This window comes from Anabas testudineus, chromosome 3, assembly GCF_900324465.2.
Source record: "Anabas testudineus chromosome 3, fAnaTes1.2, whole genome shotgun sequence".
NCBI lineage: Eukaryota > Metazoa > Chordata > Actinopteri > Anabantiformes > Anabantidae > Anabas > Anabas testudineus.
The window spans coordinates 21,827,021-21,854,756 of NC_046612.1; the positions used below are offsets into that span (position 1 = coordinate 21,827,021).

Consider the following 27,736-nt stretch of genomic DNA (forward strand, 5'->3'; position numbering starts at 1 on the left):
GGACTTAGGTGGAAGTTAGGAGGAACATACTGAGATGGATACTGTGTACTAATACAGTGTGTGTATGTGGGGCAGTAGTCACATTTGTTTGGTGATCTGATATGACATAAGATCACCCTAGGAGTTAGATTACATCACCTTCAGATTGCACATGCTGTAAATATTTATAACTCTGGATGGAGGGACGTCCCCCAGTGTAAACAGCACAGACTAAAAGACTTAGTCATACAGAGCGCATTTGCCACAACATCTCATCTTTAAATGTAGGCAGGGTGACAAATCCACCAGGGAGGGCCAGTAGAAAGGTTTGGACATACGTTCTGAATACTAATAGGAAACTGTTTTTTTTATTTCGTTGATGCTTAACGCCAAACATCCTTGCCCCTGCTTTGAATTGAGTAAACAGTATCCACAGGTGACATGTTTCATTTAGTCACTGTCTCTGAGAGTTCAGGCTTTTAGTTTGCAAATTTCATCCAACTGAGTTTTATTGACTTTAAATAGACTTTTAATTCATTGAGTGCTGAATGTCCCCATATCCCCATAAAATCATGTGGGGTGAAGCATGGACGTTACTAACAACCTGAAGTGTCCAAGTGACAGTCAGCACGCACAGTAGTTGTACCATCCATCCACCCATTATCCTAACACCTTTTCATGTTAACGATCGTTGGGGGTGGTGGAGCCAATCCCAGCTGCCCCTGGGCGGGAGGTGAGGTACATCTTGGACAGGTCACCAGTCTGTAGCTGTACCCTGACTGCTAAATGGAATTCAGCTTCCATTCAAGTGCTTCTTTGCAGTACACCTGCACCTTTTCCTGCTGTGACACGTCAAAATGTCTTCCATGAAAAAAGTCAATATACTGAACAACTGATTTTCAAATCCAACATATTTTTACTGTCCCTGGGCAGATTTCACGTTAGTTTCCTGACTTTATTTCACTCTGTGAAGCGTTACCTATACTGTACTCAGTAAAAGTCCATGTGTTGGCATTCATATGATATAGAAATTTATTTTAATTTCTGCTTCTGTTCATCGTCCATATACAGTTGAAACAACGCATACGCAGGCAACATAGTCAATACACCACACAAACAAACACAACACATTTCCTTTCTACAAAGAAAGAAAGAGAAGTGTGAGTATTAAAAACTGTAAAATTATTATTGTCTGTATGTGAAGACTGATGAAAAATATTAAAACAGGTGTGATTTTTTTATTTATTTTGAAGTTATTGTATGTTATTGTATAAAGATATTTCTCAAAGTGTTAATGTGGACACTTGTTGTTGTGTTGACCTTTAAACTCTTGTAGGTTTCAATTGTATGACCAGACAAACGGCAACATAATGCCTGAAATGTTATTCTAATACTGACATTAGTCTCATGGGCAAAACATAATATTTCCGATTGATTAACAGTTTTTCCATTGTGCAAATTAATTGTCAAAGTAAAGTAAAATACAGTACAGTAAAATAATACTAGCCCATGTTTACAATTAAAGTGCAGCGTCTGTGAATCCAAACCTCTCCCACGCCATCACAGTAAATGGCAGTGATCTTTTTGCAAGAGGACAAAACTGCACAACATAAAAGACTAATCAGGCACGCATGCCACATAAAATGAGGCCACTCGATATGAGTGGATGTTAGAGATTAGTAAGGAGACGTGTTTACAGTTTGTGGACAAACATTGGCACAGGGCAGTAATTCACCACAGCAGACCACAGGCAGAGTGGCAACATGTACTGTATGCTCCATAACTTTTCAGTTTAAAAAGAAATTTAAAATATGAATTTGTAGCATCTGGGCACAATACAAGCAGTACCACAACATCAGTACACATTGCATACTGTACATACAGAATGCTACGGTTTTACAGAGTACAGCTGTAAGACGTCACAGTGGAAATAATCACAAAGGCAAATGCAGAAATGCAGAACACTGTTAGTTTTAAGGAGCAGCTTAACCTTCGTCACACTCTGCTCCACACAGCAGCCAGTGCTTCAGCGCTGCAGATGCATATGGACCGTCCAGATATGTAAAGAGTGGTTATTTAATGTGCGAACATCATGTGCTGATAAAGGACAGAGAAAACTAAGACAAAAAAATCACACCCAACAATGAAAAAGACTAAAATAAATACTTTTTGGAAGCAGGGTATGCATATCCACCCCAATCACGTGTTATCCCATCATAAACATCAGCTGGAGGACACCCAGTAGGCAGCGTGTCAGTCATTCCAACGACATATCAGATTGGATTGAGTGCCAGCGCGCTGTTTCAATTTGCCCCCGACTACACATTTCCTTCCAGTGTCCCTGTCCAGCTTCTGAAGCATTGCTGCCGATCAATACACGGCCCAGAATAGTGCTCTTAGTGTAGAGACGGCCCTGTGTGGAGGTACAGATAACTGTGTTTAAAGGTTATGGAAACATGAAGATATGCAGCTGGAGCTCCAGCCTGAAGCACAGACATACAGTACATTTCATCAATATGCTCTGTATGTGAGGGATGCTGAACTTCCTACCTGCATGACGATGAACTCGAGGACGAGTGGCAGCTGACTGATGTCACCGGGGGGCAGATCAAACAGGAATGGGGCATTCCAGACAGGGTTTGAACCACTGGCTCCTTTGGTCTCCTTGGTACCAATTACTTTTCCCATCCTGGCGCAGGTTGATGACAACATAGTGGTCTGGTAAAAACATATCCATATTCATCATTTCAGTTCAATTATTGATGTTTATGAGTCAACAAGATGAAAATCATTGGTATTTTTGGCTGGTGAAAACACATCAATGTGCACTCGAACAGTGTTGTCAGCCTCACATGAAATGATCTGTAAACATGTCATAATCCTCTCAGAACATCTATCACTATCGCTGATCCACATCTGTTTAATTACTGGAAATTGTAAATCCATTCTATCATGCAGTAATGGGATTGCCTGAAATTAAAGGGCAATGTATTACAGTCAAGCAAGAAGCACAAACGTGCAACGAACAAACTGTACCGTAGATCTCAATAAACATCTGAGCACATTACCAAACACCAACAGCATCAAACTCTCAGTTTAGATATGGGAAAGCAAAAGATCACAGCTGTTTACCTCCTGCAGAAGCTCCAGATTCCTAACTAGCATTATCAAAGCAGAGCTTTAAATCAGATGCAGTGAGATATGATACAAACAGAAGGGGAAATGACACCGGGATGATCGGTTCCTAATCTGATTATACTTCAAGCCAATCAGGAAACCAATCTGTCTGACTATGGCTGGGCCCATAAAGAAGAATACAGACAGAGGCAGCATGAGCGCTTTCCATGTCGCCACTGTGTTCGTGTGCATTAGAGGTTTTAGTATAATAGTAATCTACAGCATACTGTTTACTGTTTTGAGCAAGGCTTGATTCTTGGTTAAAGGAACTGGTAGTCACATTGGGAAATATACTTATTGGGTTTAGTGAGAGATGAAAACAGTGACACCACTCTCCATTCTGTCTGTTCAGTATCAAATAATAATGACTTGAAACTGAGAAATGGCGCTAAAAAGTTAGTTTGGCTCTTTCCAAACATCACGAAATGCATCAGCCACGACCACTTTCATTTACTAATGTCATCCAAGTACTTTTAGCTGCATTATTATGTGCACCACATCAACAAGCTTTCACATGAGGCACCTACACGAGACAATGACAAGCATTTGCTTTTATTGTTTAGGTGTAAGGACTTGCCGGCCTTCACCTGGAGCTCCTGGGATCCGTGTGAGCTTGACCAGATTCTCAGCCTTGCGGACCATCACCTTGATTCGCTGGGCCAGCGTCTGGTACTGCAGCAGGATGAATAGTTGTCCCAAAGCCCGGGGGGCACACACCGAGCTCTTCCTGTGAGCCAGCGTCTCCTGAGAGCTCACACTCTAAAGGTGAGGAGGTAAAGAATAGATGTCAGAGACTCTTTCACTCAGTGGATGTTTTCCTCACAGACAGTAAGAAGAAAGATAAGGATACTCCAGAATCGAGCTCACAGCCTCATTAATATGTTTCTATAATGCTGTCAGTGAGTGAGTCGACCAAGACACTGATACTGCCAAAATCTGTTTTGCTTCTCCATTAACGGGATTCTCTATGAATCAGACGCTGTCAAAGTTGAGGAACAGGAACAGAACAGAAACCATCTGACTCCGTTTTTCTTCATCTGAAGGATATTTCAAACAAATAATCCGTTTTAATTCCTGCCTGGGGAGCTCAGCTGGGCCGAATCAGTATCAAATTTTCAATCACTTAAAATTAATCTGTTATATTGCAAATCATTATATGTTGCTGTCAGCATTGAGGGTTTTGCTGCAGATGTGACTACTGATCCTAAAGTAATACAGATGTTCATGCAGTGAAGCACTTTGAACAAAAGTAATAGCTAATGTGTAAGTTTGATGCAAATTTCCAACCGATTTCGTGTCAGATCTTGTTAGATTGTGTTGTTTAGGGTCCTGTGAATCACGGGCTGCTGTCAGCGGGCTGACTGTTAGCCCGCCAGCGGCTTACTGAGGCTGGTCAGCAGAGTGTGAATGCAATTTCACCCAACAAGTGAGTTTTGGTTCACTGCCTCTGTCACTAGTACTTTGCCTCAGAAGCTGTCACTCACACTTAAACTGGCTTTTTTACTCTGTACACACACGCCGAGTTTACTGCTGCCACTGGTCACTGTTCAGAGGAAGCGTCCTTAAATTCTGATCTCAACTTGGCCTCTTTAGAGTAGAAACAGTCCCTGATCTACAACACAGATGGTGATATTTAAAAAGATATATTTGTACATATTACTGATGTCTATTTGAAAAACTCATTTTTACATTACTAACCATAGAGTGCTGAAAACTTTGCCACTGTCTATTCACTATTTCTTTACCACTTTATGCTTTGGGCTCTTTTTGGGCTCCTATTTGCAAATGACTGAAGTTATTTTTGATTCTATTATAAATGGTAACAATTCATCCTACATACATTAAGGGGCACATAACGGACCACAGTAGACTGATTGTATGAATCATCCACTGATGAAAGCTTCAGAAGAGAGATGTCTCTTACTTCATTAAACCTTTTTTATGCAGAATTTTTGACTGATCATTGATCATTGATCAACAACTTTACATTGATACTGGTAGCTCAGTACACAAGTAGCAAGCCGAGCAGCACTCTGTGTAATTACATAAGAAAACCCACGTCACCGGTTAGCGATAGATTAGGAAGTTCAGGAGTTTTTTTGTCCATATCTATCTCAGTGAGGAGACAGCTTCCTGTCAAATCTGTTTGTATTTTTAACATTCTTCTAGCAACATATTATTATTATTAATGACCGAGGCACTTAAACATCATTGACATGTCCGGGTTGTCTCCAGTGATGAGCCCATATGAGGGACAGTGCTCGTCCAACCCTGTGTCCTACAAATTGCATCGCACTGTGTGGGGTGGATGGATAGAGAACAGCTTTAAGACCAGCAATCAAACTCCCAACTTAGGAATCACATACAGAACCATTTGTTAGGAATAAAATAGAGTTTTGGTTCAGTTTGGTTCCACTCTCTATCCATCTCTATCAACAATTATGCAACTTAATGTGATTAATCACATTTCCTCAGCATGTTATCCAGAAATCTAATTGAATAATCCACATATAAATGTTATTTCTAGAAGCAGTGGATAAAATCAACCATCCAACAAACGTAAGACCCTGATGCTGAGGCAGCTGTGCTCAGTTTGTAAAACGGTTCTTCACGAACCACAAGGTCAGTGGTTCAATTCCACATGCCAGATGTTATTAAAGTGCCCAGGAGCAAGACACTTGTGTGTGTAAATGTAAATGTAAATGTATTTGTTTGAGTTACTGTATGTTAACAGCTGGAGACTAGAAAAGAAAGCTATATGAAGGTACTGCTGGCTTCCTACACCATGTTAGAGTTGGAGAAGAGGTTTTATTTTTAATAAGCTGCAGGCATATACAGTACTTTCAGCCCACAGGCTGAAATAAGCCAATTTAATGCTAAAGCCATGAACAAAATTGTGTCGAGCTGAAGTACAGAAGCGATGCAGGAACATTTATCAGGATAGAGTGACTGGGGAAATTATCTCAATTATAGCTCAGGGACCAAAAACAAAAATGCATAAACGCATTTAGCAGGTACAGTCTAGTGGGATCTCTGCAATGGCTGTTGTAGCAATAGATGAAAATGTTTGTTAATATTTTAGATTTACTGGAAATAACTTTTACATGGACTGTAGACTTCGTCTGTTCTTAACTTGCTCTAATTGCCTGATAATGGTACAGTGGGCCACTTTTCAGGAATGAAAAGAGGAAAAAAGCTAATAAAAATGAAAGCTGATGATCAATAGCAGCCCTGCCGTGGTCAGGCTCTTCTTGTGCCTAATTGCTGCCATGTCATGCCTGACGTCAAAACAAGTAATGTAATGCAAATAAAAAATCATCAGTGCTAGTCCCATTACACTGATTAAAAAACTGGTATAGTATAAATCCTGCATTAACTGCACAGCCTCACTAGACTCATCCACTCTTTCTGGATTGCTGAGCAGCTTTGCTCTTTCACAGCTATCTCCACATCCAACAACAGCGATTACACACACTGACACCTGGAAGTCACTGCTTTTGAAGAACAAGAAGGTGACGCTGGGTGTGTGAGAGTGAGAGTGAGAGAAGCAGCTGACCTGACTGTGTGTCTGTATAACAGGACGAAATGACACTGACCTATGTACCGAGCAAACACTGGATCTCTTTGAGCCAAAGAGTTGATCGGAGTGATTGACTGAGTAGGGCCCAGAGGAGCCCACTCCCTTCGAAAGCCTGCTATTAATGCCCTCTGGCAGTGTTTCAACAGAGCTGCAGAGGGCAAGGCGTGGGCGTGCTGCCAATTTGCTGCACTCTGCTTGTTTGCTCTGCAGTCACTAACAACAATGTCACCATGACTAACAACAGTGGAAAACTGGCTAATGGGTGAGCTGATTAGAAGCTACATTCCTTCATGGATAAAAAATAATATGTAGCCTACTATTTATGGGCCTGCATGCGTGGTTTTCCTTACCATTAAATCAATGAAAATGCAGACTGTACATGGAGTAAGGCAGAGTTAGTCAAGTCCAACCACCCACCCTTAGAAAGACCCCGACAAACACATGAGATATCTGGGTGGTCACAGCCACCTGACCCAATCCTACCAGGTCTGTAGTGTGTGTTAAAGCACCATAAGCTGCCAAACAATCAGAACACAGCACATGACTTTATTTGAATTAGTCTTCTGATGTTAAAGATTGCTGTTAGGAATCTGTTAAATATGAAGGTAAAGACACCTGTTGTAGAGATAGACAGCTAGAAAACTAGCTGTCATAAAGATATCAGAGCGCGTATCAGTCATTTCATCAAACTCTTGGCAGGTAAGCTTTAACTTGCAAGTAAACATGTAAATTGGCAAGTTTGTTCTTGTTTTGTTCTTGTTTTGTTCTTGTTCTTGTTTTGTTTTGTTTTGTTTTGTTTTGTTTTGTCATTTTGCTTGACTGTCAACCACTTTCTATAATGACACTGAGTTCCTCCTGACGTTCCTGTAGCTTGTTGTTTGTGGGCATTACAGTATCTTCACTATTACTAAACTTTGTAGGCACTTTTACTGTGGTCATTGGTCGACTTGCTAAGAGACAGCCCTTTGAGACAGGGCATTTGTAATCTAGTGTTTTCACTACTTGTCTGTGTAAGGCCTACAGCAACACAATAAATGAAATATACCTTTTTCAGCTTGCTTTTAGTTGGACTGAGCTGCCTGATGTAGGTGGTTGTGGTGTCAGGCTCCCACTCCATCTGCTTGCAGGGCAGCTCCACCACCCCGAGTGCAGCTTCTCTAAGCCCTGAGAAGTCCCTGCTGTAGACAGCCAGTCTCAAAGTGCAGGCGTTCAGCTCTTCCAGAGAGCCCACCTGCAGGACAAAGCTTTGACTGTGGAGGTCTGGGCTGAGGCTGCGGCGCCGAGAAGAGATCTGCTGAGGAGAGGGGCAGAGTGGAGGGAGGCTGGCCCGGACAAACACCCCACTGCGCTTCCGACTGGCCCCAGACAGCCCCAGGATGTTGACCACCAGGGTGCCATAGACAGAGGAGAAGAGCAGGGAGAAGTGCAGCAGAGGAGCAGGCTTTGAGGGGATGGAGGCAGAGTTAGAGCCATACTGTGACAGGCAGGGATCCACCTGCTGGGTGGGAGCTTTGGCAGCAGCAGCGGTCAGACGACTGCTCTCGCTGAAGAGAAAACTTTCCCCGCTCACGGTGCTGCGCCGACCCATTGCCCGACGTGACTTTGACACCAGGCTCAGCTTAGTGAGGGAGGGCAAAGAGGCTCTGCCATGAGTTGGAGATTTACTGGGTGGGCAGGGAACTGTTGGAGTGCTGAGGCGCCGCATTGGGAAAGCAGACCGAGGAGACTGCACCAGCTCAGCTGAGGTGGCCGGGCTGGCGTCAAAAGGCAGAGCTGTGAGCTCATCCTCAGAGGGAGATGAGCTGCTTTTAGAGGAGGGGAACTCCAGCACGTCTCCATCCAGCTCCTCGTACTGCTGCTTGACGGGCTGCGTGCACAGAGGTGGAGTCAATGTCACGGTCACCTTCTCAGCAGAAGGAGGACACGAGAAAACTGCCTCCTTGTCCTCCGATGAAGACCTCTTCCTTCTGCGACAGCAAAAGATGCAACCAAGAACCAGACAGTAGCAGAACACAGCCAGGCCCACGGCCAGCAGGATCTGTAGGTGGACTAGACAGAGAGGTCACAAGGCATTCAGGGTTTAATGTCATGTAAGTGGGATTAATTAGGGGCAGGGAAAATGAAATGAAGCCAATCTGTGAGTAATCAATTGCGAGATTGAAGCAGAGGAGGGGAAAAACAGATGAGTTAGAGTTAGACCACAAATCAATTCAATTCAATTAGCAAATGAAATATTTATTTGAGAAAAAATGAAGTCAAATTCAATAATAAAGATATGAGGGCATTTAAACAGCGTCTTTCTGTGTCTGTGCTCTGGATCGCTGATGAGGTTAAAGAGGAAATGTCTCGCTGTAGTCTTCATTTTACAAATGACAGTGTCGCAGATAGTTGTGATCCAGTTGTATAAGTCTGCAAACTGTGAGTGTGTGTGAGTCTGTTTGTAGTCATCATCCAAATATTCAGATAGCTACATATCTGCAACAGTGAGTTTAATCACTTAAATATGATCTGTTTATTATCTGTTTACACTTTTAGAGGTAGTTTCCTTCACATTAACAGCGTCTAACTAAAAGTCCTTCATGCTGTTTATTCAGATAGAATTTAAATTAAGGTTTAAATACTGTATTCAATACCTTAAAAAACATTTTGACTAAGATTTCAGACTAAATTTCTTTCTTTCTATCACCTGCATAAAATCATGACGTAGCCGACAGTGTTAGTGACGTTTAAGCCGTTAAAGCTGAGCCCCGATGCTCATTCAGCGTTTAGATAGTGAGGGCGTGTGGGGATGACTCATGCATCAGACACACTGGAGGATGGTGGTGAAAATAAGGTTGGAAAGCTTCAGCCTGTGACCAACGAAAGGTAAACAGACAGTAATGAGAAGAAACCTTATCACTGACAAATCGAACTGGTTTTGAGACATAAAAAACCTTCGTTATTACCAGGGAATGATTTTGTTTTTCTCAAAGCCTGAAATAAAAAAATACAGCTTTAAGTGAATCATGTATTTGTTAGGAAAATATTTATTCAGGTGTCAGATAGCGCCCGAGGAGGATCCTTATAAAGATTAGATCTCTATCAAAGCAAGTGAGTGTTAACTGTTGGTGCAGATCCATGTCAGCCCCATCACGGAGCCTGTCCAGCAGCAGGCAGCTCCTCAGACAGCCTCCATTAAGAGATGAAAGTCCTGAGTGGCTCAGTGCTGCAGTGATGTTGGAAAATAAAGGGAGGATGGAATCACTCTAAAATCTGACTGCACTGAACGAGCAGTGGACACACAATCAAAGATCAAATGAGGTAATGGGGAAATCTGAGCTGAGTAAGATCAGCATTTAATGCAGAGTAAAGCATGTGTGTCTGTCTGTGCTGCTTTCACCACGCATCCAGTCCGACTAACACCAAAACAGGAAAGTTTTCAAACTTATCCCAACCTCTGGGCTACACTGACCTTTTTTATTAGTCTGTGAAACTTAATCTTTATTCTTGCAAAGTTATCTAAAACAAACAAACAGAAACAAGGGATCCCTTCCCAGCCAGCTGCAGCCTCCACAGTCCTCAGGTCTGTGAGATCCCTTACTTTAAACTGCTACACACCTCTCATCCTTATTATGCACAGCTGAGTTCAGTTTAACACAGGACATTTGCTGATTTTCTATATTATTATTATTATTATTATTATTATTATTATTATTATTATTATTATTATTATTATTATTATTATTATTTCTGCACACTTGGCATCTTTTTCTCTCTGTTTGAAAACAGTGAATGTTCAGGAAGCTGCAGATTAAAACAAACCCCGCGACTACAGACAATGCAGATTTACCAAAATGAGTAAAAGTAAGAAAGACACGATTTAAAGAAGATTCAAAGCGTCCTACCTCCCAGAGTGTACTGCGACATGCTCCCACACTGTCTGATGCCCGTGTCGATGTGTGAATCAGTGTGAGCGCTGCTTATGAGTGCGCTCCGTCTCCAAGTGCGCAGGGACCTGACGCCTCTCAGCCAATAGCTTCTGCGGTGGACTGAGCCTTTATTTCAGTCGCAGTGATTGTGCAGAAAGGATCCACTGCTCGCTCACGTTTACCACAGTGAACAGCTCATGTCTTAAAGGGGTTAACTGTGACACAACTAAACAGTTTGAGGAAGAAGTTCATCCTGCAGCAAAGCAGCAAGAGTCAGGGACTGTATGTCAGTGTGTTGTATGTCAGTGTGTTGTATGTCAGTGTGTTGTATGTCAGTGTGTTGTATGTCCAACTTCAACATCCCAACAAACAAACATATAAACTGTAGATTTAGACAAGGTATTGGTAAGGGAGTGCACAGAAGTGATGAGGTTGGAGGCGACGAAAAAAGCTAAGTTTATACCGTTTTTTCATCAGTCACAAATTCCTATTATTCGCCTGTTGAAACTACTGAACAAACCTCATCATGAGATACTTATAATTACTCTGGAAGAGCTCTGTATACTGAGCATTAGAAGGAATTCTACACCAAACACCACTAACACTCAAATCATTATCATACAGTCCCTAAGTGATCTCTTCATTGTTAAGTGCAAAGTAAGTGTTGTGTCAAACAGAAAGAGACAAGCTGCACAACAACAGTGTGTCAAACAATCCACGGTTTACTCTATAATGTGTTTTAAAAAATCGTTTTATGGACGCATATTAACAAAGTTAACAATCACTTGATAAGTCAACATGTTTAAAGGTCAAATGTCCTTCAAAGGTCAAGTTGTTTTATTACAGTTTCCTCCAACAAACTAACCGAACGGATCGTGAATCACTCTTCTCCATGTACAAAGATTTATCTGTGTTTTTATTTATATTTGTGAAGATGTTCTGGCTCTTTTTGTTCTCTTTGTCTTTTCATTGAATATTTAATAAGAGAACATCTTTTTGGCATCTTACAGCTTAGCACAGTCTGAAAACACAATGTAACCTGATTGAGATGCTTCTTGCTGTTGTGTAGCAGCATGTTTGGCTCTGATTGGTGGTAAATGTGATGGTCCTGTGCTTCAATACACAAACTGTGAGATTACCTGCAGAAAAAAAACACTTACGGCCACTAGGGGGCAGACATGTGTAGTCTAATCTCTAGTAAACAGAAAGACCAACTGCAGCACTGGAAACCTGATGGTGCTTTCAGGTCCCCTTTCTCTGCGTCTAGTCCGATCTGGGTCAACTTCTCTTTTTTAAGGAAATAAAAACAAGAACCTCTGTGCTCTGGAAACCACACGTATCAGATTTGTACGTTTGTTGGAGCGTACACTTGACACTTTAACAAAGTCAAGATAATGACAAAGTGCCTTATAAAAAACAATGTTGTGGTGTTTCTGCTCACACGTTATTGTATTTTAAGTTTTGGTGCCACCCTGAGCGTGCTCTATTAATTATCCCACAGCATTTCTTAAGCTCAGCTCGACTAATTTACAGCTAACCTGTGGTTACGAGTTAAAATGGTCAAGTAGAGCAATATTTTAAGCTGTGTATTGTCTGAAAATACTGTTAACTACCTTCGCTCATTGTAACAGGTTTCATGTGTAGACCTTAAAGAATGTTCTGTTCTTCAGCTAGATGCTACATGTTTTTCCTAAAGTTATGTTAATACTAACATGACAGCATACCTGAACTTTAATCAGAGGAAGTTTGACAGTGGGGAAAAAAGTGTAATGTGACAAACTGTCATTGTTCTGCAGTCCTCCCACAGATCTACAGAAGGCCTCAGAGATGAAACATAAAGTTTAGAGGTCTGTATTAAACTTGTTATTTCCTGTAAAACCTTTAGTGTTACATCTCTATAAACCTATATGGTCATCAGGTGTATTGGTCAGTGGGAAGTTACTGACCCCTGCTGGTTCATTAGTGTAGATTCATAGGTTAATAGTCACTTACCCCATGTGTCTTTTGACTATGACTAACTACACACACACACACACGCACACACACACTAAGAAAAGACTAAATAAAGAAATCCACGAGTGCAGCATCTTAAATAACACTTTTAAACAGAGTTCCTTTGTAAATGAACAGAAAATGATGTGTACACTCAGATAAAGAGAAAGAGAGGCCTGTAAAGATATTGTTAAGTGAAGCTTAACACATGAGAAAGACGTGTGCTATGCAAATCTGTTAGACCACTTATGATTGTATGAATGAGGAAAGTGAGACAACCAAACATTTTACAGTAAGTTCTGGGTTTGGCCCCGTCGAGGGACTCTGCGTGTACTTCCAGTTTCTCCTTGTCATTGGTTGGCCCCAGGGCCTTGTGAGCCCCTAAGGAAGAAACTGGATGACTAGTAGGTGAAACTCTGTGTATTTTCTACTGTATGGGTGGAGTTTCCCAAATGTTCACACTGTCTCTGAGAGAGAAGAACCACAAATGGGCACTATTATATCAATATGCTGACCTTCAGTTCCGATAATCACACAGCTTGGGTTACATCCCACAGCCTTCCCGTGTGAATGGAGATGGCTTTTCTGCTATTTGGACTATTTACGAAAACAAAGCACTCTCTGTAATTCAACACAAAACTGTTGAGCTTCACACAGTCCTACAGTATAAGAGTGATTCAAGTGCTCATTTGTTTTTTTCTGTACACTGAAGACATTTGCTTTGAAGATTAAATTAAATCTTTTAATTCAATTTTAAAGTAAATTAAATTCAATTAAACCTAAAAAGTCCCTTGTTAATAATAACTGCATCAAGCTTGTGATTCTCTGGAATCACTAAAGTGATGGGGATGGTGGTTGCACTGTTGCGGCCAAAATGTCTGAAGTCATAGTCATCATGAATTATTGCATCAACAAAGATAAGCGAGGGTGCTTGAGAAGTTCCCATCACACAGCCCGACGACCCTGTGATTCACACATGAGCTTGTGTGGTTCGGATCATGCAGGTCCTTTTTACTCCCACACTTAAACCTCCGTGGTGGAGAGTAATGATTTATCCTTTTCTTGACCAACAAATGCAGAGTTCACACGTAAAACCCAAGACAAAAAGAGTCATTTAGAGCTTTTTCCTGGGTACCAATGAGCACCTGTCAGTCACATGTTACTGAACTTTCACTCACTCAACATTTGGGTCTGAAATGATGAATTTTCATCTCATATGCAAATGTTTCTTCTCATGCTATTTTAGTTTCTTCTTTTATTTTAGCCTTTGAATCTTTGTTTTCCTCTTCTTGAATATGCTGACCCTGTTTTAGCTTGAGGGAGGGATCTACACTTTGCACAGTGCGTGCAAAAGCAGCCCGGATTCTGATGCAATGTTAGACATGCATGATTTGTACAGGGTGCCTCCTTCAGACACCACAGATAGTTTTGCAGTAATTTGATGAGAAGTGAAGTCATTTTGCCCAAAGCCCATTGTCTGTCAGCTGATACACTGAGAAACTGCTTTGTGCTGTATTAGAATAAAAACAGCAGCTAAATAAAAGAATCCCACTCACATGTGTTGAGCATCGTCCTGTGATCAGAGTCTGTTGGTTTATGAATTCCTTACAATACAAGTAACGCTAACACTTGATTAATATCTAATATCTTCATGGTGCTATCCATTCTGTCTCCCTTGAATTGAGCGCAGTGGTCCAAACAGCTCAACCACCTGCTCTGAAACTGCAGCAAATAAGCTGCTGCAGCATTTACAGTGCATCTGGACAGAGGCCAGTCAGCTCGAGGAAACACACGCACACACACACACACACACACAGACACACACACACATCTGTTCTCTTCATTAACTTTAAACGTTTAGGAAAAACTGCTTTAACTTCTTGAGCTTTCAAAGAAGAGCTCTCCTTAAGGTTTGATTTTACAGCAGCATCAGGCTTTCAACCAGTGTTAAGAAGCTGGAGTGGATGAATACAAAAACATAAAACTATCACTTATTAATATAATACTGTTTATACAGCGGGAGGAAAAAGTGTGAGAATATTATATCCAAAGTGAGGCAAGTGAAGTATCTACGTCAAGGAGAAAAACAACAGAGTGAAGTGTTTTGGGAAGAACTGTTAATTAAAGTTAATTCCAGAGAACGTTTCTTCTGTAATATATATTTTTAAATGATCTTATCATAGAGTGTAGGTGGACAAATGCACTCATTTAAGCAACAAATACTCACATCCTGTGAGGTCAAATAAAACCATATCTATTTTGTTCTCAGCTTCCAGTATCTTTTGTTTGTTGTTATAAAGCTACACATGAGACGGTGTCTTTCTGGTTTGACCTCCACATGACTCAAATGTTTGTCCTGAAATGGGTCAAAATTCTCATGAAGCACAGTCATCATCCACGTTTATTCTGTGATAGATTCGATAACCACACTGAAAACTCAGGCTAAGAGAAATCTAACTACTTTAAAGTAAGTAAAGGAGGAAACGTTTCTGTGAAATGCTCCGTGGTTTGTACAGTTAATCAGACATAGATCAGGTGAGGCCCCTGGTAATAGAAGCTCTCTGGTAATGAGAAAAAGTTCAGTTTCAGCTGACATCCAGAACATTTTCTCAGATAATAATGTGGATAAATGGCTCTTTCATCTAAATACATAACCAAAAGGATGGAGCTAATATTTAACAGAAAGAATAAGCATTACTACGTATGACGTATGTATGACAACATCTAACATCATCTTATTAGCGTCACCCCACGCTTTACCAAACTGCGCAGACGCAGCACGGCTGGATACATGAACCGGGAGAGAGGCAAAAAGTTCAGTCTGCGTAAAGTGCGCAGCTGGACTGGTTCAACCTTTCCTACACAGAATGGCAGTCTTCCCTTTCAAAGTAGTCTTACTATTGTCGTGTCTCAGCGGTGTTATTGAGGCGAACTCAACGCATTTACCGAGGATGATATTCAAGGAGAACGGTAAGAAATACTTCCCCCTTTTTTATGTCAGTTTAAAAAACAGCTTGGCTTCTCATGTTAACGTGACAATCTATTGTTTACCCACGTTACAAATGATGAATGTGTCCAGCTGTGTCTTATACAGAGGAACATGATAAATGCGGAGTTTGCATGTTCTTCACCTGGACACTGGGCACAGAGACATTTTACGCACGAGTGGATGTAGAGCTCACATGTTAAATGTTGTTTCCTCAGTACGTTTAAAGGCTCATGTGATGTTTGTGTTTGTGTCCTTGTGTGGTGGAAAACATTTTTTACTGTATCTGTTTTCTGCCTCACTCAGGCTTGTCTGAATTTCACCCAGTTACATGACCCTATGTTTTTGCCAAGATGTTTTTACTTATCTGTATCTTGCAGCTGTCTGTATCTGGCAGGACATTCTGTGGGAGCCACACTGTAAAATTTATCTTAGTTCAACTGAAAAACTCAAGTAAAGGGTTTTCTTAACATTTGTTGTTAACATTAACACAATTTGTTGTTCTAACACAACTGTTATCTTGAATAAGTATTTTATCCTGTGTAAACTAACTAACTGAAATACTCCCAGTTACTTTGAAGAAAAAACATTTCAAATTGAGTAGAACAAACATGGTAAGACATCTAACATTAAGTGGCAAGAAAAAGTTTGTGAACCCTTTGGAATGTCATCTGCATTCATTTGACATAAAATGTGATCTGATCTTCATCTAAGTCAAGAGTATTAACAAATTTGATGTGCTCAACACAATAAAGCAATAAAAAAAATTCTGAACAACCATAAAAATTGGAAGAACTGTGAACATTTGGAAAAATGACCTCAAATAAACTAACTGGAGTTAGGTGCTAACGTACCTGGAGTCTTGTTAAGAAAATTGGTTTGTAGGTTTGGACTAGAGCTACATCGACTGACAAAAACCACTCTAACTTTTTTAGTTAGCTCTGCACAAGAAGAATGTGCTTATGTGAAGATCTTTCAGAGGATCTACAATCAAGAATTGATTATTTATAAAAAGCTGGAAAGGGTTACAAAGTGATTTTAAAGACTTTAGAAATTCACCAGTCTACAGTTAGAAAATCAATCTACTAATGGAGACACTTTGGGACTGTGGCTACTCTACCAAGAGATGGGCGGCCAGTTAAAATGACCCCAAGAGCACAACAAACACTCATCAATGAGGTAAAGAAACAACCCAGAGTGAACTCTGTGTTCATGAATCTACAGTAGGTAAAACATTGAACAAGCAGGTTGTCTTTTTTGTGACATTAAGACGGAAGTTGTGGCTTACTAAAAAGAACATTGCTAAATGCCTGAAGTTTGTGACACTCCACAGCAGTATTGGTAAAATGTTTTGTTGGACGGACGAAACTAACATTGAAATATTTTGGAAAGAACACACAGCACTACATCTGACATAAAAAGCAGATGAATGAAATGCAATGCACCGTAAAGTACGGTGGAGGAAATATCATGATTTGGGTCTGCTTTGCCACATCAGGGCCTGGCCAGCTTGCAGCAATTGTGGGGAAGATGAATTCCCCACACATAATCCTCCTTTTGAAGTGGACAAGTCAGAGCCCAGACCTCAACCGCTTAGTTTATACTTATGTGAAAATCAGCAACTGTGATCTAATATATGTGTGTATTAAAGACACATAGCAAGTTTCCACCATGATGATTTCTTAGTTCTTTAAAGACCTAAGAACAGAAAAGAATTTTAAGAGCATTAACTTCACAAATGCATGGTGGGAAGTCTACTAATATGCTAATTAGCTTTGATTTTAATAATTTAATCTAAGTTATTAAGTGAAGGCTGAGAAGTTCATTCATTTAGTTCATAATGTTAAGTAAAATAATGAGTTCTGACTTCAAGTCAGAACAACTAATGTTTATGAGTTCCGTCAATAAAAACTCTAAATGTTTAATTTAAAATAACTTGAAAATACAAGTCTTAGACATTTAGGTTAAATAAATACACACTTGCCATTTCCACAAAATTCTTGATTGAGAATTTGCATACACATTGTATCTGCTGCCAACAACCATGGAAAAAGACCAAAAAAGTTTTGGTCTGACTATGCGACACCTCATATCTCCCTCGAGGTTCCTGAGGTTTTCTGCCAACCTGCCACATCCTACCCATGACACTCTAGTACCTCAGATTTGGTCCAAAACATCTATGACACTTTCAACGTGAAAATTTCCCTTTTCACACAATCTCAAAAAACATTCTACTTAAAATTTGCTAGACGTTAGAGCGGTTCGGTTAGGCCAGATGACAATGAGGGACCAACCGTACTCCTACCAACTAACAAACAATTAACATTTTTCATACATTGCCTCAAAAACAACAACAACAACAAAAAAAACATGAACAGAAAATAACACGGAAGACGGGGAACACAAGTGAAGATGTTCAGGACATTTGGAAAACTAATAAAGTCAGATATGGAGATGAGAGTGACCCCAAGAAGACTGCGGGTTGAATCAGGTACATTGTTTTCATGGAACATTTGCTGAGGAGAATGGTCTCATTGAAGACAGAGACGCATTCAGCTGTCCCACACATGTCTGCGACACAAAATGGAATTTGACTCAAACAGCTGAGCAGTTGAGTCCACTCGTCATTTTTGCTGCACCCTGTTTTCTCCTGTAGCTGTTTCATCCACTTTTCCTCTTTCCCAGGCACATTCTCTTTCAGTACTTGTGATGTTTCTGGCAGGTTTCTGTATAGTATGATAGAGCTCTAGAATCTATTTAGAATAGTATCAGATATTACTAAATGATGCAGAAGGTCTCATTTCAAAACGCCTCCCTTATTGCCCCTCATTCTTTCACCACTTTTTCCTGTCAGAGCATTGGACTTGTTGTAATGTTGTAATCCTGAAAAGGCACAGTTCAGTTTAAAAGACTAGGGTCACTTAGAAATGTCCTTGCTTTTGAAAGAAAAGCATTTCTCTAACTTCAGCAGTACCGTGTAGACACTGTTCATGTCGTTAACAATAATAATAAGAAATGGAAGCGACTAGTTTTTAATGGAAAATCTGCATCGTTTGCTGATGAGTCCCATCATCAGCAAATATCATTCTTGTGTTCCAGTGGTGTTTGCTAATGCAAGTTTATCATTTGCCGATTTAAAAGGCTCGTTGGTTATTAGGAGAACTTTATGCTATTGTGTGTTAGAATGGCTGTAAAAACGTCTGTGAGAAGACAAGGATCTGCAAACAGTGTAAGTAATCAAGCTAAAATTTGAAACCCAAATGCAAGCAACTGAGGTACATCACAGTCTGTATGAGGAAAAAAATAATTCAAAATCATACAGTCATATGAATCGTTTGACATGATGATGTAGTAGAAGAATTATTTGATGTACACTGACTCCATGGGCACAAACACTAGAGTCGCTAGTGTCGTAGCTAAATGCCCTATGCTGCAATTAGAATATGAAACATCATTGAACATCAGTGATGGATTATTTACTGGCACTCAAGTCTCTATAAATATGTTACTATATGTTAACATGTTATCCTGTATCCTTTTCATAAGAAAACATTTTCTGACATCAAATCGAGTAGATCACGATGAATTAATTGAAACAGCTGCTGTTTTACTGGAATATATAAAAAAACTATGTATAAACAATATATAAATATATATAAAACAAGGACACATGTGAGTGACCCCATTTATTCTGAGTAATGTTATAAAAAGAACCCACATTATCTTGTCTAAACGAGAAACCTGTGGTTAAACTCATGTACAATTTCTCACATTCATGTTTCAGTTTTGCTGATAAACAGACCTCAGTAGGATGGAACTTATATTGTACCACAAGTTATCTGATTGCACGTTCTTCTCAAAGTGCTTTCATGCTTTGCATAGTGGAGGCAGTGCAGTGTGTGGCTCCTTTATTTTGGGAGGAATTTGTACAGAGCTCAAAAACATTCAGCATTTGAATGTAGAAACCAACTCTGCTTTCTTCTTTCTTCCCAAACAAAATGGAATTGAGCACCGGGTATACATACTGTACAATTGTTTAAACTGAAAACACAATCTGCCGTCTGAGTGTTAGGGAAGTATGAAATCAGGCAATAACTAAGTGACAGAGGAACTACAGGCAGCCTAACTGCTCGGTATGAGCTATCAGAGGGAAACAGAAAGGGCAAGAAATCACTAGACTGTGAAAGAACTACAGTGAACTGTGGTGTTACTCATTATAATAAAACACCTCACTGGAGGGTGCAGGAATGAATTAATAAAGAAACTAAGTTCACATATACTTGCAAACTCATACCCACTCATTTATCGATACTGGGAGGCTATTACTCCCAGTCTGAGCTCGTTATTATGTAGACGTCATTGCAGTCATGCAGTTCAGGACTGATGAGGAGCAATACTGTAAATTAAATCTATTCTGACAAAAGAATCAACCTCTCAGTTCAGTCAGTGATGGAACATCTTTCATCTTGATCTTTAATAACTTCACTACCATGGATTCAAATGAATGTGGTTTGACTGATTAAAAGACACATGTCAAAGAAAAGCAACAAAAGATTGAAAGTCAAGTTCAGTGTGAATACCAGTGGCTTGTTTTGTGTGCCCTGCTACTTGCTGTTTCCAGTCAAAATGAACTGTAAACATACAATGTTTTGCACAGATGGCTATGGGCTATGAATAGGGTAGCTAACTTTGGATGCGATGTCCTGTTTCAAGTGGAGGGACTTTGTAACACATCATGGTCTGTTGTGTGCTGGTGTTGGTGCTGGGCCACAGATTGGCACAGTGTTTTTTCCTAAGACTAGAGACTAAGTCTGTTCTTTTTCTGCACTACATTAGACAGACTACAGACCACAAAGACTTCTCTATGTCCAAATGTTTTATTTCATGTGCAGGTTTAATCATTGACTTGCTCATGAAATGCAACCTTTGTGTTTAATTTTATTGCAAAGTGGACATGGCATTAAAATGTGATTTACATATCTTCTTTACATATCACTTCTTTTATTGTAGACACTTCAGTCGAAAGGTTACGTTTACCTACAGCCCGTGCACCTGTAGGGATTTTCATGGGCGAACAGCCGGACACTGTCATGGCTGCTGGACCAACGAGTCTGAATTTTTTCAACTTTCAAACAAAGGTAAGAAGATACCTGTGTTACTGCACCAAAATGAGTCATTGAATTACATCACTGAATAATTGTTTCTTATGTGAAGCAAAGTAATAGTTGAGCATCATTTCTCTACTCAGACTCCAGTGGAGAAGAATGTGTCGTGGGTCGGATGCACAGACAACGTGAGAGTAAAAAATGTTACATAATTATTTTTATAAGCGATATCTGATCATGACTGATTGTTGACTTCCTCTGACACACCCAACACGCTTCCTCTTGTCATTTAGGACTGTAGCTATAACATCGCTATGATCCATAAGATGGAGGCGGAGAACCAGGTGTTTCTGTGTGGAACTAATGGCGAGGAGACGTTGTGCTGTGACATGGTAAGACACCGCAGATGGTTTATGTGTTACTGAGAATGGTGGCGGTGCCCCTTTCTGGTCATGATGACGAGCCACTGCGTTTTCTCTGTATCTAAAACAACAAAGTCATGTTTTTTCAGGAAATGTAAATAAAACTAAGCGCTCCTTCCGCTCTATTTTTCACCACATCTGCGTGACTGTAATACTGTGGGTTTGCAGTCAATAAGAAAATAAATTAACATTTTTGAACTGAGTATCATGAATTATTGAGCCACCTTTGTAGAACCGGTGATAGAGAATCACAGGGGTATTTTAAGCCAAACTCTGTTTTTTTGTAGAATTTATCAGACCAGACATCCACGTGTAATCCCTCTAAAAAAATAGAGTCCATACACGACAGCATAAAGGGATTTATCATAAAGGAACGTGAGCCGTCTGCCCTTGTGGGTGAGTTTTAGCACATGCAAGATGCTTTTTATCCTGCGCTAATGAGTCTTTGCTTTCTGAATTCCCAGTTTTCAGTTTTTAATCCTCAAGCCTTACTTTGTCTTTCTTCCATCAAGAAAAGCGTCCTGTGCTCCTTCACTCATTCAGCTCAACATTTCCTGACTATTCCTTCTACTACTTTGCTAACATTGCATATAATGAAGCTGCAGTCGCACGTCCTGATTGTCCAGGACACACGCGCAGAGCAAGGATGGCCTTACAGGAAGTGTTATTTACATTATTCTGTTCTGTGTGTCTAGAATCAGCACAGAGTGCAGACCTCTACGTTGCATACTCTGGATCTCAAGAGTATGTAGGTATCCACAAGTTTGGGGAAAACAGAGTCAGACCACCAAACCACGATAAAGGTATTTGCAAGGAGTTAGACTGGTTTTCTGGAAGTCTCTCTAGCTAAATAATGGTGCCTTAAATGTTTATTAATGTATACTTTCTTTGGTTTTCTGGCTTTAGAGCAGCACTATGTGAGTTTGATGCCCATCAGAGAGAGAAGCAACCCCTTGCAGGACAAAGTTTATGCTTTCTATAAGGAGAAAAACAAAGACACAAGGCTGGACAGTGAAATGTGGCTCCCTTTTGTGACTCGCATTTGTATGGTACGGTCAAATTACATTAACAGGAAATGATTTTTACAGCTGCTATGTATTTTCACTTTATTATGAAGGGTTGTTTGAAACTTTGGCTGTGCTTTGCTTCTAGGCAGATCTTGGTGGTCCCAAGAACAACCTGCAGTTTAGCTGGACATCGCAGATGAATGCCAGGCTCTTCTGCGGAGACCCTGAGAGAAGGCAGTATTTCTCTGAATTGGTAGATGTGGCCACAGTGCAGGCAGAACAGTGGGAAGACACCAGGGTGTACGCACTCTTCAGAAATGAATGGTAGGACCAGTGTGTTCTTTCTTTTCTTGTTTGCTTGACCACACACACACGCGCTGTTTTTGCTTACTCTCTCTTTTAGGGCCATGTTTGACCTTTTTATAAACTAAGCTGTCTCAGCTTTCTATTTTCACTGTTTTAAACCAGCGTTGCTAAATTCTTAACTGACTTCACAACACTTCTTCCGTCACAGCAGACACCTCTGTGCAGACCTGCTGACTTCTCTGTCTCTCTGCAGGGGTACGAGTGCTGTGTGTGTCTACACCATGGGGGACATCAACAAAATATTTGAAACTTCCTTATTTAAAGATTGCAGCACTCATGAGCAAAAGAAAAGGCTGAGGACGGTATGTGTCAGTCATGTCGATGAACCTAAAAAAAGTAAAAAGAATAAAGTAACAACTGGTTTAGTCACTGAATGAGTCCTGACATCTTTAGGGCACACTCTTAAATATAAGTAAATACTGCATTGTCAGCGTTTTTTAAAGCGACCATTTGCACAAATTCTCCAGTTAAATTATTACTACTTCATCATCAACTCACCAGACAAGAGATAAATTCCTTGTAGGTACTTGACAGTTTTAAGTAGAAGTGAGAAGCCTGCTTATGTCGACCTCTGTCTCAAATCAATCTGCTACAGTTACTATTGCAAAGTTCACGGTGTGCAGCAGGGGAGCTGAAGCTCGAGCAGCGTAACAGTGGTAACTAGGGGGATCGGGGCTTAATGCGCAACCAGCTCTAAAAACATGCTTCTGCTCCCTTTAGTGTGTTGAAGACAGCAGGAAGATTGTTCCAGAAACACTGAGAATAATCGAGAAGACTCCGGAGATGGTGGATTGGGTCCGACCTGCGGACAACTCTGGTCCGCTTCTCTTTAATCACCACAATTACACCCACATCTACATCGACAGTTCCCAGAACCAAACGAACAGAGACCACACAGTTCTGTTTCTGTCTCTAAGTGAGTAAGACATTAATTAATCAAGGAAGGGAAATTAAAATGCTCCCTGTTGAAATACTGAATGAGAAATGGGCTGACTTTCTTGGACTCGACCATGCACTCTGAAGGTTTTCAGTCAGATTTTTTTGTGAGAGGGGAATTTTTTGAAGAGGGTCTATCCATGGTAAAAGTGCAGTGGTTTTCTCTGCACACTGCACAGCATGCTGCATCATTGCTTTGCACTGCTATGATGCAGAGGCAAACCACGCAGCAGCTGTCCTTGTAAGATTGTTTACCTCAGCTGTGGTTCATGTAACAAGCTCTGCTGGGCCCCAGTCAAAACAGCAAAGAGATACAGTATGAATGTACAGTATTAGTGAAAAGAAAAAAGAACCTTAGTTTTATTTCTGCTTTCATTTTAAATGCTCCTTCCGTGTTAAAAATATAAAATAGGATGTGAAAGTTGTGTTTTACATGACACCTCCCTTGCAGCTGCTAGACTCTTTAAAACCGAAATGATCCATAATCACTATCTTGAAAGCTCCAACCTCTCACACAAAATGACCCCTCTTGCTTTTCAAACAGGTTTTTGTCTTGTTCAAATCATTGGTACTTTGCCTTTTTACACTTCTACACTCTCTTAGGAAGTTGTACTATTGCGGGCCTGTTCTCTGAATCATTTTTTAAACCAAACTGTTTAGACTTTACAGGGTGAGTCATATAAGGTACGGAGTGAGAGTATGATGATTCAAGGTGATTTGATTTGTTTAAACTAGTCATACTCAACCGCCTTCTTCCTGCTTGTGCTTTACACAGGCAGTGGGGGGATTCATAAGGTGATGCATAGTAAAAAGGAGACATTAGTCATCGCTGAGTACCAACTCTTCCCCTCGACTAACAAGGAGGATCACATCTTCAGCATGACCCTTCACCCCACCTCTGTGAGTAACATAGTGCTGCCTACACAACCACAAGTGTAGGTGAAAGAGGGATTATTCATACGCCAATCATGGTCATAGTGGGTGAATGGAAACATCCATCATTGTGTAAAATCAAAATTCAAACTTATTTCCTCAATACTGGTCAGTTAGAAAACATATGAATTGTGTTTTGCAGAGGAAGCTGTACGTGAGCTCTGAAAGGGAGCTGGTTCAACTGGATGTGGCCAACTGTCCCAAGTATGGAGGCAAATGTGAATGTTTCATGGCCAGAGATCCTTACTGTGGCTGGAACGGCAACACTTGCGTCCCTGAAACACAGTAAGAGCAGCCTCACTGCACCTCGTACATTGTTTTCATACATGTTAGCATCTAACTTTGTTCTTCTTCAGTCACAGAGCTACTAGGGGTCAGATCTTGCCATGTAGTGTGGGCCGAGAGTTTCATAGGAAGTCACTTATTGGTATCAATGTTGTGTCATTGAACTTATTGTGACATATATCAAACAGCTGATTCACTGCAAACCACACCTGCTGTGTGAGTTCACTTCCAGTATGGAGCAACTCTTCTGATAAATGACACACACCTGATTCCGTAATCTACATATCTCTACAGATCACAATACATGTAACAGCACAATAATAAAATACAACTAATGAACATGTAGGTGGTTGTGTGGCAATATCATGTGTGATCTCAGTTGATTGGATGTGATGTAACGTGTCATGAGTTTCGGCTGCGAACAAGTGGTCACTTGACCGACCTGGTTTCCCCTTACGCAAGGCTTTCTGTTTGTTGTTAGTGGAAAAGACCAGGAACACAGAACTGCTATTGTTTGACAAATGTTTATTACCACAAAGTATCTCATTGTTAGAATAATATGGTTATTTCAGAAATGCGGATAATATGTGATGAAGATGATTTTCGCAGTACAACTTTTATCTACTGGGAGATATAGGTTAAGAGCTCACAGTGTATTTTCCTGTCTAACCCTCCTGATTTTAATAAGAGCGTTTTTAATATGACCAGTAATACTTGTCTAGTGTTCCTAAATGATATGGTCATTTATTCTCATGTACTGGCTCTGTGTTTCCAGATAAAGAACTCCTCCAATGAAATCTATAAAGGGGAACGGTGCAGGCGGCTTTTTTTTTTTCTTAAAATAGACATGATGTAGATTTACTCCGAATATGGTTTATAACTCTGTGGTGTTGGTGGTGTGTGCATGTAACATTTGGCAGTACTAACTCCCACTCAAGCAAGGAAACAAAAAAACCCCAAAGTCTCACTTTGTAGAGCTCTGCAAACATCTGCCTACACACTTTGTGGTGAGGTTGAAGAATTAGCACAGTCTTCTATACAAAACAGTTGGCTACACATGAGTCATTATTATAACAAGGGAGGAAATGATAGCGATAGTGGTAAATCATGTTTGCACCGGTGCACACGGAAATGATACCTGTAGACCGGACAGGAGAAATGTGTTCTTGTTCTAAGTAACAGTATGAATGGTGTCATGTTATTTGTAATTTCTTAAGTTATACTTAGATTAACACAGCTCACAGTATTCTTTAATGTAGCCAGAAAACATGTGTAACTGAGATACCCTGTCTTTAAACAGTGACACAATGCCGGATATAACTGGAAGGATTGATGACATCTGCCGGAAAGACGGAATAGGTATGAGGAAATTTTTTTCAAGAAATTCGGTATGCTTTATAACAGGATAGAAGGTTTTCCATAGTTTATTACATGTTATGTTACTATGTTCTAATTTAATTCAAACAAAAAAAAAAGGCATCTTCACATGAACTGTAGCTTATGCAAGATGGATGCATGCAAAAAGGACCAAAACATATTTCCTCATCACAGGATATCAGTCTGCACCTGCATAACATGCCAATTTCAATAAGACCTCAATTATCTTCCATCTTCTACACATACGCCACAGTATAAAAAAAAACTGTCTGAAACGTCTGGAAACAATAGCAGCAATGCTTCCTCTTTGAAACTGAGGGCAATCTTGCTTCCTTTCTCACAAAGTAATACGTGTTCGTGGACTTGATATATGACATCATAAGGCCTGAGCAAGGCTGCCTACCAAACACTATATTCGAATTTGGGACACTGTAAAAACAAAAAAGTTTCTCCAGCCTATGTCTAAATCACAATAATGAATTTATCTTTGTCTTTTTGTCATAAAAGCAGTGGAAAATGTGTTGCGGAATGAGTGCTGATTTGAAATGTCGCCACTCTCTTACCATGTGTCGCATGACATGAGCAACATGCAGAAGAAGTGTGTTCTTCTGCATGCAGTGTGGTTGCATCGTCACCACACCACATAAGCCTCTGACACGATCTGTGCTGCTGTGTTTAGCATCTGTCTTTTTTTTTTTTTTATTCCTCAGCGTCTAAATATTCTACTAACAGCAATGGAAACGAGGGTGAACGTATCATGGTCCCTGCAGGGTCCAAGTATTTCCTCCAGTGCCCAATCTCTTCCCATCATGCTCAGTACACCTGGCATCACCACGGCAACTCCACATCCTGCAAGTCGAAGGAACAGCACTGCCTAATTCTGATCAACAGCATGGACTATGAGCAGCAGGGAACTTACAAATGCGTGTCAGAGGAGTTGGGCTACACCAAAGTGGTGGCACAGTACAAACTAGACATGATTTACTGTGCAGCGTGTCCATTATCCAGCCCACTGATCTGGATTTGTCTGCTGACCGTTCTGCTTAACAGTTTGAACTGCTAGTCCTGTTGTGTGATACAAACGAAATGATCATACTTGAAAATACTGAATTACTGCCCTAATATTATAACAATCTGTGACCAGGACTCCTAATTATAATATAATAATACTTTTTTATTCTATACAAATGGAGATACCTTTCTGTAAAACAAAACCCAATAATGTGATCTTTTAAATTATACATTAATCTTAAAATAATTCCAATCTCTGTGCACAAGTCGAATTAGCTGGTCTAGTTGACAGTTACAACACCAAATATGATTATTTACAAAAAGCAGCAACCACCCTGTTTTGTACGACACCAGAAAAATGCAGCACGTACGTAATTTGAGAAAATACAAAGTAACGGAAAGTGAATGAATGTATGGGATGGTCATACGAATCAGCCAAGAAGAACACATGTACATATGAGCGGGAGTTTTGAAAGGTTGCCAGATATTGTTTGGAAATTGAACATAGTAATAATTTAATGCATGCACATTCTCGTGTAATAAGGTACCGATGGGGTCTGTTCCCTTAACTGTGTACAAGATGTACTGCACTTGGTGCGATTATCACTTCTATACTACCTCACGCTTGCTTTGTTTAAAGCAGACTAATACATTTCCTGTTTCACAAGCACA

General features: G+C 40.3%; 2 protein-coding genes across 2 annotated transcripts; one reads left to right on the forward strand and one right to left on the reverse strand.

Moving 5' to 3' along the window:
- Positions 1 to 995: 995 nt before the first annotated feature.
- LOC113174952 (synaptotagmin-5-like) lies at positions 996 to 10,913 on the reverse strand. The gene is given in 6 exon segments (XM_026379172.1): positions 996 to 2,392; positions 2,530 to 2,664; positions 2,666 to 2,697; positions 3,744 to 3,915; positions 7,782 to 8,785; positions 10,621 to 10,913. Coding segments are annotated over 6 exon segments (1,521 nt in total). The 5' UTR covers positions 10,643 to 10,913; the 3' UTR covers positions 996 to 2,236.
- A 4,523-nt stretch (positions 10,914 to 15,436) lies between these two features.
- LOC113174101 (semaphorin-7A-like) lies at positions 15,437 to 27,696 on the forward strand. The gene is made up of 14 exons (XM_026377792.2): positions 15,437 to 15,606; positions 20,633 to 20,760; positions 20,871 to 20,915; positions 21,021 to 21,119; positions 21,437 to 21,545; positions 21,845 to 21,952; positions 22,056 to 22,198; positions 22,302 to 22,480; positions 22,716 to 22,824; positions 23,243 to 23,438; positions 24,234 to 24,358; positions 24,534 to 24,676; positions 25,977 to 26,035; positions 26,764 to 27,696. The coding sequence occupies exons 1-14, from the start codon at positions 15,504 to 15,506 to the stop codon at positions 27,114 to 27,116; spliced, it is 1,899 nt and encodes a 632-aa protein (XP_026233577.1). The 5' UTR covers positions 15,437 to 15,503; the 3' UTR covers positions 27,117 to 27,696.
- The last annotated feature ends 40 nt before the right edge of the window (positions 27,697 to 27,736 follow it).